Below are 16,853 nucleotides of genomic sequence, written 5' to 3'. Positions count from 1 at the left end.
ACCTTCTTACCCTGTCGACCTAGTGACTGTCGACCTATAGTGGTCAACCTAAATATTGTCGACCTAGACACTGTCGATCTAATGATCCACACCGCAGCAAGTAACTGTAAGCACTGGCACCATGACTAAGGATCGACCCCTTTTTATAAGGGAAGACTGCACCAGATTGGCTGGATGCGAACTGGGATACCTATTGACTTGGCTTGGTCTCCAACATGGCAGGCTCCCTGCACAGAGGATACATATCCGCCGTAGCCACACTAGCCAGCTGACAGGAAGGCCGCAGGGACCAGAACTGGAGGTAAGACTCCAGATGCTGACACAATGTTAATAATTAACCCCAACGCTAATATCAAAGGATGACATTTATCCATGTCAACATTATATCATTTGACATTCGTCTCGACAGTATAAATGCCGACATAGTGGATCTCCACTAGGCAAATGCACACCCTGCACTACTACTTACGCAAAACAATATTCATTTTATCCTGTGCAAAGTGCTAAATAACAAAAAGGACAAAACCAGGAGGTGGCTAAGTAAGCACAAAAGCAGTCAGAGCTCTTCTGAGTAAATGACACATGAAATGAGAAAACAAAACAAGACAACACAACACTCACTCCAATATTTACACCTAAATTATGATCAAAGCTGACTGGGAAGTCCCAAGTCCTTATAAGGTAAAAAGAATGATGTCAAGAGATTGTAGAAAACCTAGAGGCCGCATTGCGCACCCACGCCAGAAGGTGGCGTCCGGGAGCAGCTGATCAGGACCTGACTTTCTTAGTATTGGGAGGAATGCGGAACCAGAACAAGTCACTGGTTTGCAGAAGAAGCAGAGTCCAGTTTGAATGGGAGAAAGGAGGAGCTGACATAGCTGCAGAAGCAGGTCTGATACCCAGACACATACATAATAATATCTCTGCACTGGGCTGCTCTGGAGGCATCCACCACCTACAGCAATGTGAGTCCCTCCCAGCTGAATCCGTGCTCTGTGTCACTCTGTGCATGGACAACAGAAGCTGGGAGATAAAGGGATAGCAGGCTGGGCTGGCTGTGTGTACTATGGCGGAGGAAGGGAACAGGAGAGCACTGCTGGAGCTGTCCCAGAAACCTGGGAACACGGTCTGCGCTGATTGTGGGGCTCCAGGTAAGCACTGATGCATCCATTGTCTGCATGACCCCAACTGGAAGGTATTTGGTGGAGTGTTATAGGGTCTCCCTGCTGTACCCCATAGTCACTGACCAACAATAGGTGGACTCTGTATAAACATCTATATAAAGTATCTATAGAAATGCTACATAGTTTGGGTCTAATTTTAATTAATTCACCCATGGCATGGCATGGGTTACTGGGAAATGCACATTCAATCTTTATATCCCTGTTTATTCAGACTTGAGAACCCATTTCTCCAAGATGTTAGCTGCTGCAGAACCTCTTTGGCGTTGTTGGAAAGCATTGTGACTCCACAAGAGGTTCTGCAGAGGCTGCAGAGATTTTTCGGTCTCTCTGTGCCTCTTGGTCACTGAAATGAATTGGCTTCGATATGAAAATGTGGCAAGTAATCAAATCCATGTGAGGAACAAGGTGAATCCTAGATGAAGATGTATGATAAAAGTGGATTTATCCATATGGTACAGAAATCTCTCTTTCCACAACTGGGCTTACATTTGATGTACAACATGTTTTGAGATAAGTGCTGAGGGTTGGAGAAACGGTGATGTCTTCCTGATAACATCAAGTGTTAGTTTGTGCTTCTTTGTTTTTGTAAGTGAATCTGATGCTTTCCTAGCTAGTTAATCACCTTTTATTTTATTGTTGTTGTTTTTGTTTTTGCTGAAACTTCAGTATTTTTCTACATTATTAGATTACACAGGTTACTTGGCACCTCTGGTAAAGGTAGGAGGAACTGTCAGCTGGTGCTATGCTCCACCCTCTGACTTCTGTGCACCTGCTTGTACAGGTTATTTATCCATCATGCCAACAAGCAGTCATTCTCTTGCTACATAAGTCTATAGTCTATAGGACACAGGATCATGGTTTTATAAATCTGTCAACACTGACTTGTCTGACGTGCTGTAAAAGAAAGAGGAAACGCTGTATCTATTCACACACTCTGCCTATAAAACACTGTCACACAGCCTACATTCTGTGTCATCCACTGGTTGTTCATGCAGGAAGGAGAACTAGACAATATTTAACAGTTTACGTTCTTATACTGCGATTAACAGACTTTTATCTGGTGCATTGTACATATAGAGAACCGGACTCTTAATAGATGAAGGGGCAGTGAAATCTGTTGGACTTTTGGTCATGTCACTCAGCTCAGGAACACATCTGGCGGGTGTCGTGTTTTGGAAGCATTGTTAAAACAACGGTGTGACAGTGATTCGCAATGCTGTCTTTCAGTGCTGGGGTTATGGGTCTCATTCCTGACCAGGGCCCTATCTGTGTGGGGTTTGTATATTCTCCCCCTGCTTGTGTGGGTTTCCTCCAGGTTCTTCGGTTTCCTGCCACACACACGTAGTGATAAGTTTAAAGGCTTCTGACAAAATTAACCCTGCAGTGTGTGTGAACTGCCAGCTCCAACGGGGCAGGAATAGACGTGAATAATTTAAAAATTCTCCATGAAGCTCTGCGTAATTTGTGAAGGTTATATAAGTAAAGGTTAGTAATGTGTCAGTAAAAAGCATCAAGTGTCTTAGCGGCAGTAAAAAGCAATGTTTGCTGTTAATTCATATACCTTTGGGATCTGCTATTTGCTGGACCCTTGTTATTTGTGAAGCTTCTGCTTATTACATGAGCCGCAGATCTATGCTTGTAAAGCAAGTGTTGCACCTGCTTCCCTACTGTATGTATCAGAGATTGCTCTGTTATGTGTAATACATATCAGTTACATGTGCTGCTTCCGCGTGTAAGTGATACCAGTCTGTGGAAAAGTGACATTCTATTCATTGGCCTTTGGACAGTCATTCAGCATTCTGTACTGGGAGAGACAATAGTTACGCTTAACCTGTTCTTCTGTATTACCTATAAATGAGCTGTCAACTTCCTCTGGTTTGCATGTTCCATCCTAATCATTAGATTTATCTTTGACAGTGTTAAGCCACATTTTAATATTATCTTTCCATCCATGGAACTAGTTGGCTGGTTGGAATAAAAATCTAGTAATGTTTGCGAGCACACGACAATTTCCCATTTATTCCCAGATGCTGCAATACAGACAAAATCGGTCAATCTGGCAAGTTGGTTTATTCAAACGAATTTAACCAACTTGTCCCTACAACTGTTATTGTCTGTTTTCCTACATTTGGAAGGAAGTCAGTCTTGCCGACTTTCAGGATGCTCCCACCAGGAGGGACCAGCCAAGCCGGCTGAACAGGTGCGGGGCTATGTAAAATGGGCGGGACCCTGAAAAGGGGGTGGTACAGGGTGTGGAGACCATGCAATGCCCACATTACCGCCATTGCAAAGTGGGGGACAGGGCTACAATGGAATCGTGCCATCTGCCTCCCTAGACTGCCCACTTTGACTAGCGATACAGGAGGCTGCCTACTACTTTTCCATGGGGCGGGAGAGCCTCTTGATTTTCGGGAGCCTCCTGGCCGATCCGGGAGAGTAAGCAAGTATGGAGTTGTTGTTTGTTTCTATACATTGCCAGATTTTCCTTCAACCACCCAACTAGTTGACTGCTTGGAAACATGATCTTTTAGATGTGTGGTCGGCTTTACTGCTCTGTAAGTAGATTTTTTCGGGTGGTATTCAGTATGCCGGTTGTAAGGACACGGCGCTCAGTATACTCGGTGCCGGAATCCCGACACCCGGCACACCGACAACTATTATCCCTCTTTGGGGTCCACGACCCCCCTGGAGGGAGAATAACCGTGCCCACAAGGGGCTCATTTGTGCTCGCCTAGCTGTCGGTATGCCGGCGGTCGGTATGCCGGCGCCGTTATGCTGGGCACTGGGATCCCGGCCACTGGCATACCATACTACACCTGATTTTTTTTTTCATGTGTTTTTCTGTTATTTGGTTGGTTAGTCTTTAAAATGATTTTTTAAATCCAATAAAACAGTGAAACTTGTAGTCTAAGGGGGGTATTCAATTGAAGTTGGAAACTGCTGTCTTGTTGGAATGACGGCAGTTTTAGGTCGGAAGGGGTTCCAACCTATTCAATGGGTCTTGTTCTTGTCGGAATCCACGTGTATTGTCGGGAACGCGGCCAAACTCGACAGGTTTTAGCCTCGTTTCTGACAATGTCAATCCGACTTTCAAAAAAAAGTCGTATTGACATTGGCCCTCATTCCGAGTTGTTCGCTCGCTAGCTGCTTTTAGCAGCATTGCACACGCTAAGCCGCCGCCCTCTGGGAGTGTATCTTAGCATAGCAGAATTGCGAACGAAAGATTAGCAGAATTGCGAATAGAAATTTCTTAGCAGTTTCTGAGTAGCTCGAGACTTACTCCTACACTGCGATCATTTCAGTCAGTTTCGTTCCTGGTTTGACGTCACAAACACACCCAGCGTTCGGCCAGACACTCCTCCGTTTCTCCAGCCACTCCCGCGGTTTTCCCAGAAACGTCAGCGTTTTTCCGCACACTCCCATAAAACGGCCAGTTTCCGCCCAGAAACTCCCACTTCCTGTCAATCACACTACGATCACCAGAACAATGAAAAATCTTCGTTAAGCCGTGAGTAAAATACCAAACTTTTGTGCTAATTTTCTTGGCGCAGGCGCACTGCGAACATTGCGCATGCGCAGTTTGCGACTAATCGCTCCGTAACGAAAAAAACTAACGAGCGAACAACTCTAAATGACCCCCATTGTCGGGAATGGGCCAAACCTGTCAAGTTTGGCCAAGTCATTGAATACTCACATCTCGGAAGCTTTCCGTCGGAAAGGACCCAACATAAATTGAATATACACCTAATTAGGAAAATATTAACTTTATCAAGCAGTAATGTTAAAAATAAGAATCTCATTGATGGATCATTGGCCGGACAGGAGCCTTACCATATATTGATATATTTTTTATATATTTTTGTTTTGGCATTTTGAGGCCCAGATTTATCAAGCCTTGGAGAGTGATAAATTGCTCGGTGATAAAGTACCAGCCAATCAGCTCCTGTCATTTTTCAAACACAGCCTGTGACATGGGAGTTAGGAGCTGATTGACTGGTACTTTATCACCGTGCAGTTTATCACTCTCCAAGGCTTGATAAATCTGGGCCTGAGGGAGATGTATGAAGAGGTGGTAAGTACCAAATATGCTACTACCAGCGCTATCTGACACTTACTTACAACGATATGCATGAAAACAAATAACGTAGAGAAAAATCACTTTTCTGTACGTTATCTCCCAATATCTAACGATTTTGTGGTCCCCATACTATTGTATGGCGACGGAAAATCATCCAGATGACTAAATAACTATAAGCGCACATTTGTTGCTTATTGTTTTTTCACGTATCGTCAGGTATTATCTGCCGGTATCTATTCATTCAGTGGCTGCTGGGGTCCGGGCTGCTCACGTGAGATCTTGTGATGTTGTGAGATCTCGCGCATGCCCAGTGGAGCCAGCCGGAAGGTAAGACGCAGCGTTTTAGTAGTAGGCTGATGCGCTGTGGCGCTGACAAAGATCACTCCCCCACAACGGTGGCCGGAATGTTAACACATCTCGTTGGTATGCTTCCTGCTTCACCTCAGTAAAGTGCCGCTATAATACATCTACCCCATTGTCCCTGTGCAATGAGAATTCAGGCTAATTATTTAGATACAGAAGAATTACATTGGCATATTGGTGGTTGTACGTATCCAAATGTATAGCTACTGTGCTCTGCAGATATCCAAATATTGTCACCTGTGATCTCATTGGCACTAACAGAAATTGTTATACAGTATGTCACCTGAAGTGTTGTTAATACTGTTTCAAGCTGTACTCTGTTTTATAGCAATGCTCTATGTTAAAAACAGGGAATGTCCCCCCCATATACTGCAATACATGTTAAGGTGACCAATGTAACACATATGTATCTAAACCTGCAGATAGATAAAGTGGAGAGAGATGAAGTAGCAACCAGTCAGCTCCTAACGGTCATGTTACATTCTGTGTTTGAAAAATGGTGATTGCTTTGTACTATTAGGCCTGATTAAGAGGTGCACGCTAACCCGATGGTTAGCGCACATGTCCGATGGTGTGAGGCCTCCATCTGCAAGTCTGCTCGCAGTGTATTCCAGCCGCAGCTGACAAGCTGCAGCATTTGAGAGGCGGAGAGGGAGCATTCCTGGCCTGCGCCCCCGTTTTCCGGAAGGTTACACGCTGCATGGTTACACGCTTACTTCCTGGCCTCGCAAGCTGACAGGAACCGGCCAGGCTGAGTAAGCCTCACCTTACGCAGCCTGGCCAAACCTGCAACCATCACAACGATGATCGCGATTGTGATCCCAAACAGCATCTACTGACTGCACTCGGATCGCAAATGCAATGCGGGAGGTATCTATTTCATACACACCTTCTGCTGCATTTGCATTTTGATGGACAGAATTGCAAAGCCACTTGTGAGCGGCACTGCATTTTCGTCCATCTCTGATTCATGCCCTTTATCTCTGTCTAATGCTGCTTTCAGATCGCAAATGCCGGATCCCACCCGGTAAGAGAAACGTGTCCTTACCGGGTGGGATCCGGCATTTGCGCTCCTTTGCTGGCTTTCCGACCCGGCAATATACCGGGTCGGTTGCCATAGCAGCGGGGGGCGCAGCAGCAGCAGGGGCGGGGGTTTAGGCGGCGCTGGGAGATGAGCTCATCTCCTGCGCCGCCTCTCCCTATGCTGTGAATGGGAGCCGTGTCGCATCGGAACGGCTCCCATTCACACTGCACCTGACCCGGTATTCAACCCGGTAATAACCCTTCTTTTTTACCGGGTTGAATTACCGGGTCAGGCGACCCGCTAATTCAGCAAAGGAGCTTTCACATCGCACACTGACCCGTTTCGACACGGCAATATGCCGTGTCGATACCGGGTTATTTGTGCGATGTGAGAGGGGTATAAGCTTTGCTACATACAGTACATATGCTCCACAGTCCTCCCATTCTGGCAAGTCCTACACTGCATAGCTTATAAATATGAACATGGAAGTCTATGCTATAAATAGGCGGTGGTCATTTCTGTGCTCTATATTTGGCTTACAGTTAACCTGTACACAGCCTTAAGGTAAAAGCTTCACAATCACTAGCAGCAGTCAGGAATCACCTGACATACTGTAAAATAGATGGATTACTGTAGAGGAAGATGAGCAGCAACAGGAGTCTGTTTAAAAGCTCTGCCACAAATACTGATAACAAGCATGCTTGATAAAGGGCATTATACTGTCTGAAATGTTACTTTGCTGTTTATCTTGGCAATTATGGTTGGATAAACACTTACGTGTGAATGAATCTACTCGTGGAGTGCTGTACTTCCTGTATCTCTCTATTTCTTGTGTACTATAGCTCTATAGCTGATCAGGTTATAAGCTACTGCAATCCCTATCAAGATAACAAGAGTATACTGAAAATGATACCGAAAGACAGCGAATACATAGACAGGGCTTGAAGCTTGATTTTGTCCAAGCGTGGATACTCTGCTCCCTGTCTGATCCCAAACTTGAATCCCAGCCTAATTTACCTCACCTTATTTACATGGGAAGTATTCAGAATAAATTCCCAGTAAAACAACTGTTTTCAGTGTCTTCATTGTTAACGCCTTGTGTCTCCTCTTGGAGCAGAACAAATGATGGTATTCTGTATGGGTTCAGTATGATTTACCAGCAGCCGGAATGCCAGTCGTCAATATACCGACAGCAGCATCCCAGACGCCAGTATGCCGGCAGCGGGGCGAGCGCAAAGAGTTCTCTTGCAGGCTCGCTGCGGGCTCGGTGGCCCGCTGGGCCCGCCACAGGTTCTATTCCCACTCAGTTATTGTCGTGGACACCCGCAAGTAGGCATAGCCCCTGTGACATAGTAACCAAATATCTGTTGCGAAGAAACAACACACAAAGTGTGTTTCTTCGCAACAGATATTTAGTTACTATGTTTGGCTTTTTGATTGCAGGAGCACCTCCAGCTTTTTGAATATAATCCAATATAGGAGGTATGGTGATCAGCTGGTTTCACATCTGGATTGTTGACTATTAGTATTATAATAAATTTTTCTTGTCCTGTGCGGGATATTAACTCAATAGTGCATAGCCCCTGTGACCCAGGATTCCGACTGTCGGTATAGTCTGTCGGTATAGTCAGCAGTCGGGAATCCGGCTTCGGTATCCTGAATGCCGGGATCCTGACAGCCGGTAAATTAAACTCATACCTTCTGTACAGATCAGCTGGTCTGTGGGGGAGATGTACTAAGCAGGGAAAACAGTCTAGAAGTGAGCCAGTGGAGAAGTTGACCGTGGCAACCAATCAGCATTGACGTAACATTTATAATTTCCATACTATAAAAGCATACAGAACAGCTGATTGGTTGCCATGGGCAACTTCTCCACTGGCTCACTTCTCCACTTTTATCACTGCTTAGTACATCAACACCTGTGTCTTTGAGGCATATCTATGTATCAAAGTTTGGAGAGAGAGAAAATACCAACCAATCAGCTCCTTACTGTCATTTTTCAAACACAGCCTGTAAACTGGCAGGAGCTGATTGGTACTTTGGGGGAGATGTATTAAGCCTTGGAGAGTGATAAAGTGGAGAGAAATAAAGTGTCAGCCAATCAGCTCTTAACTGCCATGTTACAGGCTCTGTTCGAAAAATGACACCTAGGAACTGATTTGATATGTGCAAAATGTCAGCCATTTGGGCACCCAAACAGCACTTTTTGTGTCGTGACCATTAGTTTAGACAGGTTCAGTCGCGTTACATGGCTAAACCTGGTCAGTTTGGGCGTGATGTGCGCAGAAAAAAAAAATGAATATTGCCTTGCGATCTCCCGTCACTTTAGATGAGAGATAGGGTACTAAAAATTGCCTCCACTAATACCCCTTTCACATCGCACAAATAACCCGGTACCGACACGGCATATTGCCGTGTCGAACCGGGTCAGTGTGCGATGTGAAAGCACACTGGCCGATTTAGCGGGTCGCCTGACCCGGTAAATCAACCCAGTAAAAAAGAAGGGTTTTACCCGGGTTGATTACCGGGTCAGGTGCGGTGTGAATGGGAGCCGTGTCGATGCGACACGGTTCCCATTCACAAGATAGGGAGAGGCGGCGCTGGAGATGAGCTCATCTCCCGACACCGCCTCCACCCCCGCCACTGCTGCTGCTGCGCGCTCCGTTGTTATGGCAACCGACCCGGTATATTGCCGGGTCGGAAAGCCAGCAGCAGAGTGCAAATGCCGGATCCCACCCGGTAAGTACACGTTTGTCTTACCGGGTAGGATCCGGCATTTGCAGTCTGAATGCAGCATAAGTCAGCTGTGCCTGCCCCACCTCCTCCTTCAACTTCGGCAGCCCTGATACAGAGCTTGGCCGAGCCCACATTCATCAGACTGGCCCTCAGGCTGGCCAAGCCTGCCGGCCTGAAGGCTCCCTTCCCATGTCTATATAGGGGGATATTCAATTATTGCTGAGTTTTCAGACAGTTGGAAAATCGCCACTAATTCAACCGTTGGGTATTCAATAGCGGGCATTTTCGACAGGTTTTTTGCTCCATTTTCGACTTGCCTTTTCAATTTTTTTTTATTTTTTTTGTGTCGAATTGGCATGGGGAAAAACGGATCAAAAAAGTGTCAAACGCCCGTGAATTCGACAAAACATGTGGATCGGTGGCAAATTCACCGATCCATGTGGTTTTGGCCTGTGCGGATTTTTCGACAAGTCGAAAAATCGGAACGGGCTTTGGATAGGTCGAATGTGAATTTGTCCTACAAATGAGCAGAAAGTGCACGCTTTTTCGACTAGTCGAAAAAACGGCACTAATAGAATACCCCCGTGACAAAATTGTCATTGACCCTGATCCGATATATCGGTCAGGCTGATCGTAAGTAAGCCAGCAGGGAAGATAGAAAAGAGTGGGAGTGAGACATGGTAGTGGGAAAGAGAGAGATGAGGAAATGCTGGCAAAGAGAAAGCGAAAGGGAAAAAAGGGGGGGGGGGTTTAAGAGCCAGATACGGGTTAAAACATGAGGAGAGACACACAGGGAGACAGGGGGGAGAGGAAATCAAAAAGAATTGCAATGCTAGTTACTGCTTGCTACCCCCAGGAGCTGCAGTGAGAAAGGAAAGGAGATGCAGGGAAGAGAAGAGGAAGGGGACAGAGAAGATGGTTAGGAGATGAGAAAGAAACCAATAATAAAGTAAAAAAGGCGTAGTAATAAAAATGGGAGAGGGTAAAGAGTAGGCAGAAAATTAGGGGAGACGAGGAATGGGGTGAGGCATAGGAGGAATAGGTATGAGAATTGGGGGAGATGGGAGGAATAGGGACAAGAATACAGTGGGGATAGAAAGTTTGGGCACCCCAGGCAAAAATAAATTTTAATGTGCAAAAAGAAGCCAAGGAAAGATGGAGAAATCTCCAAAAGGCATCAAATTACAGATTAGACATTCTTATAACATGTCAAAAAAAGTTTGATTTTATTTCCATAATTTACACTTTCAAAAGAACAGAAAATAAAAAATGGCGTCTGCAAAAGTTTGGGCACCCTGCAGAGTTAATACCTTGTACTGCCCCCTTTGGCAAGTATCACAGCTTGTAAACGCTTTTTGTAGCCAGCCAAGAGTCTTTCAATTCTTGTTTGAGGTATCTTCGCCCATTCTTCCTTACAAAAGTCTTCCAGTTCTTTGAGATTCCTGGGCTGTCTGTGACGCACTGCTCTTTTAAGGTCTATCCATAGATTTTCAATTATGTTGAGGTCAGGAGATTGTGAAGGCCATGGCAAAACCTTCAGTTTATGCCTCTTGATGTAATCCACCGTGGATTTTGAGGTGTGTTTAGGATCATTATCCATTTGTAGAAGCCAGCCTCTCTTTAACTTCAGCTTTTTCACAGATGGCATCAAGTTAGCGTCCAAAATTTGCTGGAATCTTATTGAATCCATTTTTCCTTCTGCTCGTGAAATGTTCCCTGTGCCACTGGCTGCAATACAACCCCAAAGCATGATTGATCCACCCCCATGCTTAACAGTTGGACAGAGGTTCTTTTCATTAAATTCTGTGCCCTTCCTTCTCCAAACGTACCTTTGCTCATTCTGGCCACAAAGTTCTATTTTAACCTCATCGGTCCACAGAACTTTATTCCAAAATGCATCAGGCTTGTCTATATGTTCATTTGCAAACTTCAAACGCTGATTTTTGTGGTGAGGACGTAGAAGAGGTTTTCTTCTGATGACTCTTCCATGAAGACCATATTTGTATCTCTTTATAGTGGAATAGTGTACCACAACTCCAGTGTCTGCCAGATCTTCCTGGAAGAAACGTGCAGTCAAACGTGGATTTTGACTTGCTTTTCTCACAATCCTGCGAGCTGTTCTGTCTGATATTTTTCTTGGTCTTCCAGATCTTGCTTTAACTTCCACTGTTCCTGATGACTGCCATTTCTTAATTACATTCCGAACAGAGGATATGGGCATCTGATAACGCTTTGCTATCTTCTTATAGCCTTCTCCTGCTTTGTGAGCGTCAACTATTCTCAGTTTCAGTGTTCTACACAACTGCTTAGAGGAACCCATGGTGCTGATTGTTGGAGCAAGGTCAGATGAGTCTGGGCTTTTAAAACCTTTGAGATTGACATCACCTGGTCTTTCCAGACGATGATTGAGAACAATCCATGACACTGCCAGGTCTCAGCTGTCCAAAGGGGGTAGTACAAGGTATTAACTCTGCAGGGTGCCCAAACTTTTGCAGACGCCATTTTTTGTTTTCTGTTATTTTGATAGTGTAAATGATGGAAATAAAATCAAACTTTTTTTGACATGTTATAAGAATGTCTAATCTGTAATTTGATGCCTTTTGGAGATTTTTCCATCTTTCCTTGGCTTCTTTTTGCACATTAAAATGAATTTTTGCCTGGGGTGCCCAAACTTTCAATCCCCACTGTAGATTGGAGGAATAGAGTGAGAAGGGAGGAATAGGGGCAGAGAGATATGAAGGTGGGGAACAGAGAGGAAAAAATCCTGCACAATAACTAGCGACCCAGCAAATGACACAATAGCTAGCAACCCAGCAAAAATACTAGTAACAATTAATAGAGAATTGTGGAGCTGAGACAAATAGCCCTAGCAAACTGTAACTTTTCTCAGCATGCTCTATAGCCGTCAATTAAACCTAGATCTTATTATGTATTTTTCTCTTAATATTTACTTGTGATACATTTATCATTTGATTCATTAAAACAATAGGTTTATTTTGTTCATGTGGTTTTTCGCAGCGTAGCGATCGGGTCAGAACTGCGCCGGCACCGCAGTGCGCCGGCGCATGGCCGCCCGTCATGCGCTACGATCGCCTCTGCCTGACTGACAGGCAGAAGCGGTCGATGGGCAGGAGGGGGTGAAACGGCGGCGTTTGCCCGCCGTTTCGTGGGCGCGGTCCGGCCAACGCAGGCGTGGCCGGTCCGTATGGGGAGTGGTACACGTAGCCACACGTAGCCCACGTAGCCACTGCGGGCCGCTAAAGCTGCGCTGGCCGGGAGCTACTCTTGAAGTGCAAAGGCATCGCCGCTGTGCGATGCCTTTGCACTTCTGCAGGGGGGGGCGGCACTGACATGCGGGTCGGACTAGCCTTGTGCTGGGCGTCCCCCCGCATGTCTGAGTTCATGATCGTAGCCCTGCTAAATTTAGCACTGCTACGATCAACTCGGAATGACCCCCCATTGTGCATGCATAACGCATTTATTACATCACGTTACACAGCAAACCGGAGTCATTCAGCTTATATAGATTTCTTAGCATACGGCCATAACCACTGACAGCATGGAGCAAGTATTATGGCGTATAGCAAGCCTGACTGACACCTCTTTCCGGTTCATAAATGCATAAATAGATCCAGACTCCCTATATATACAGGACAATATTTCTTTAAAACAAGTAAATCTAAACATGACATTTCCACTTATAATAAATCAAATACTTTCGGAAAACACTTTGGGCTTGACCGCAGAAGCGTAATCCCTGTGCTGCTTTCCAAAGTGGAACACGATTCAAGTAATGTATTCAATCAGGCAACACCGGTAGCATGGAATCCGTGTTCAGGGTCCATCATCCAGCGAATAATGACAAAGCATTCCAAAGGGAGAAAATGTATATCAAACCTTTTAAAGTGGACAACCAATCAGATTCTAGCTATCATTTATCTAGTATAGCAGTTCCCAACCCGTGGTACACGTACCCCCGGGGGTACGCTGTGGACTGGTCGGGGGTACTTTAAAACAATGCCGGTAGTGGTGGAAGAAGCCTCTTTTTAGCGCCGCCCCCCACCCCCCCCCTCCGGCGCATGTTCTGTCGCGCTTGGAGGCCGCTGGGTCACGCGGCTGGAGGAAGGAGCCACCAGAGCCCACCATGTGCTGTCGCACTTGGAGGACCCTGGGTCACGCAGCTACGGCTGAAGGAAGGAGATGGCCGTGGAGGAACTCGTGGAACGCGGAAGAATAGCATTACATTTTTCAACAATACAAATAAGTTAACTTTCCCCTGTTGTCCCAGAATGTCCCCTAATAATCTGCTGCCTGAAGTGATGTGATCACACCCCATATTTCTCTCGGGTGCACCTTAATGCAATCAGTTATCTGTATACTGAAAGGCTCTCACCTTTTATCCTTTACTGAACATTTACAGAAACATAACGTGGATGGTAGCTGGAGATATTAGCCCAATATCTCAGATACCGTGTGTAGCTATATCTTTTTAGCTGTATGGGTATTGTACCTTCCAACACGCATGACTGTATCAAATAGGGCCTTAGGTTAGATTATTTAGCTAACCTAAGAACATTACTACCTAACAAAAACAAACTTTTCTGGCGTGGACGAATGGGGGGATTTATGAGAGGAGGGGGTAAAAGCCTAATCAAGGGGTACGGGAGAGAAAAAAGATTGGGAACCGCTGATTCTATAACATGAGACATAGGGGTATATTTGATAGAGTGCAGGTTTATAGTAGTGAAGATGTTGCTTACAGCAACCAATCAGATTCTACTTATAATTTATCTAGTACCTTCTAGAATATAATAGCTAGATTCTGATTGGTTGCTATAGGCAACACCTACACTTGTCATCTTTGGAAGGTTTAATAAAGCTCCCCTCCGCATGGTGATAAATGGATCCCTGAGTACATGTCTTTGCACCATAGTGTTTTAGCTGCTTGCTGTCAATGGTTGATAGCCTTACGGTAATGATGACTTATTATAACCTGAGTGAATGGTTTGCTGTGTAACTTCCTGTTACAAAATGCAGGAAAAAAAAGACCTTTGTGTGCAGTGTGGCTGGAAGGGTTTCATTCCCTTCTGCTTTCATACTCTGTAAAGCAAATTGTTGCCTTTGTGTACATCCACTGCTGTGCACTTTCCCTAGAAAGTTACTTTGTACACACTCACATCAAGAAATCCAGAGTGTACGCAGCCAGGGGTGGACTGGCCCACTGGGGTGCACAGTAAACCGCCGGTGGCCCTAACTGCCCGCGAGCCCACCTCCTCTTCTAGGGTTCAGGTTCCAGACTGTGCAATCGAATTATACATACGTTACCTTATACTGCACAGGACTATGGTATATTCACTACAACGCATTGCTGCTATTAATCTGGTACATTATCATGCATGTACTAGCACTATCTAAAAAATATATATATATATATATATATATATATATATATATATATATATATTATACAGAAAGAGAGAGGTCAAGGGATCCAGACCATGCATTCGCTAATAGCTATGGGCCTCTGCCACATCATTCCCCCGGTGGGCCCTTTATGCACCAGTTCGGCACTGCATGCAGCATTTACACCAGCCATCAGTCTCATGACTGGTTCTCTTCTCCTTTCTGCGGTGGGGCATGGGAACTATAGTAGAAATGGGTTTAGTATGATTTACCGGCGGCCAGGATGCCAGCCGTCAATATACCGACAGCAGCATCCCAGCCGCCAGTATGCCGGCAGTGGGGGGAGCGCAAAGAGTCCCCTTGTGTGCCAGCTGCACTCACCATGCTGCGTGCTCGCCACAGGTTCTATTCCCACTCTGGGTGTCGTGGACCCCCATGAGTGGGAATAGTCCTGTTGCATCGGTATTCCGGCTGCCGGCATTGCCAGCTAACGGGACTCCGTTGTCTGTATCCTGAACAATGGGATCCTGAGAGCCGGCATAATAAACGTATACCTTAGAAACAATGCTTTACATTCTAATAAGGTCCTTGCATTGATAACAAAAAAAATGTATATACTGTATGTGTGTATTGTATGTTTACCTTGGGGGATAAAAGATATGTTGTCATGTGTGTGCGTGTACATTGGGGTTACTGTGCACAGCACGTGCCACTGTCACTGTCCTCTGCAAAAGAATACAAATTTGATCTAATTTCCTCAACACTCCCAAGATGGGCCACATTAAAGGAACATTACCTTAAACCAGTGGTTCCCAAATTATGTGCCATGGCACCCTGGGGTGTCTCTAGGCACTTGCAGGGGTTCCCTGGGTTGGTGGTCCAGTACCAGTTAAAATTATTTATGGTCCATGTAATAGGGAAAACCAGTGCTGGTGTCTGTCAATTATAAAATATGTGGACAAACAGAAGCAAATCTTGCCCCTCACCACATTGGTGTAACCATCAATGGTGGGTGTTTTCTGCGGTCCTTTCTCTGAGATTTGGGGTTTCGTGCAAAGTCTCCACTAGGGTGGTTAACTCTGGGGGTGGGATGCAGCAAATCCTATATTGCCGTCAAACCTCCGAAATACAATACATTCCGGAACTTGGATGTGGTGGGCAACTCCATCTTTATATGGCAGTAGCTGTTCCATCCATTCTTCGCACGGGAGTTTCTGATTTTAACGGTTGTAACTATAAATTAGTGTAAAAAATGTGGTAAATCTATAGAGCTGTAAATTTGAGACGTCTTAATGTAAGTAAATATTAATCCATGGTTCTTGGCGTTAACCGAGGAGCACCCGTAGCAGATAGGGTAAAAAGTGACAGGACCACTTTTGCAGTTTATTAAATTCTACACACTGGAGGTGCAATCCATATTTTGATCCGATTGTCTGTTTGGGCGTTATCGTTCACGCAAGGCAAGCCACTCATCGGTAATTACGTCATTATATCAACTCCCTTTTAATCCCCTTAGAGGAGTTTTATTACAATTATAATTACATAGTTTTCCTAGTTCCCACCTGAAGAATACCTATGTTACATTTAAGCTTCCTAACATATCGGGAAGTAAGAGAATTAGTGATGAGTCAGTGAATGAGTGAATGAGGACTTTCGCATTTTTATATATACACTGCTCAAAAAAATAAAGGGAACACTTAAACAACACATCCTAGATCTGAATGAATGAAATATTCTTATTAAATACTTTGTTCTTTACATAGTTGAATGTGCTGACAACAAAATCACACACAAATTATCAATGGAAATCAAATTTATTAACCCATGGAGGTTTGGATTTGGAGTCACACTCAAAATTAAAGTGGAAAAACGCAATACAGGCTGATCCAACTTTGATGTAATGCCCTTAAAACAAGTCAAAATGAGGCTCAGTAGTGTGTGTGGCCTCCACGTGCCTGTATGACCTCCCTACAACGCCTGGGCATGCTCCTGATGTGGTGGCGGATGGTCTCCTGAGGGATCTCCTCCCAGACCTGGACTAAAGCATCCGCCAACTCCTGGACAG

At 45.0% G+C, this 16,853-nt stretch overlaps 1 protein-coding gene across 1 annotated transcript in view; it reads left to right on the top strand.

The window, feature by feature from the left end:
• Nucleotides 1-772: 772 nt before the first annotated feature.
• Nucleotides 773-16,853, top strand: part of ADAP1 (ArfGAP with dual PH domains 1) — a 316,145-nt gene continuing 300,064 nt past the window's right edge. Inside the window, exon 1 of the mRNA XM_063934529.1 lies at nucleotides 773-1,151. Coding sequence (XP_063790599.1) covers nucleotides 1,067-1,151 — 85 coding nt within the window. The 5' untranslated portion in view covers nucleotides 773-1,066. The remainder of the gene's footprint in view (nucleotides 1,152-16,853) is intronic.

This window comes from Pseudophryne corroboree, chromosome 7 (genome assembly GCF_028390025.1).
Source record: "Pseudophryne corroboree isolate aPseCor3 chromosome 7, aPseCor3.hap2, whole genome shotgun sequence".
Taxonomy (NCBI): domain Eukaryota; kingdom Metazoa; phylum Chordata; class Amphibia; order Anura; family Myobatrachidae; genus Pseudophryne; species Pseudophryne corroboree.
Note: the sequence above shows the minus strand (reverse complement) of the source record. Positions and strands in the feature narration are given on the sequence as shown.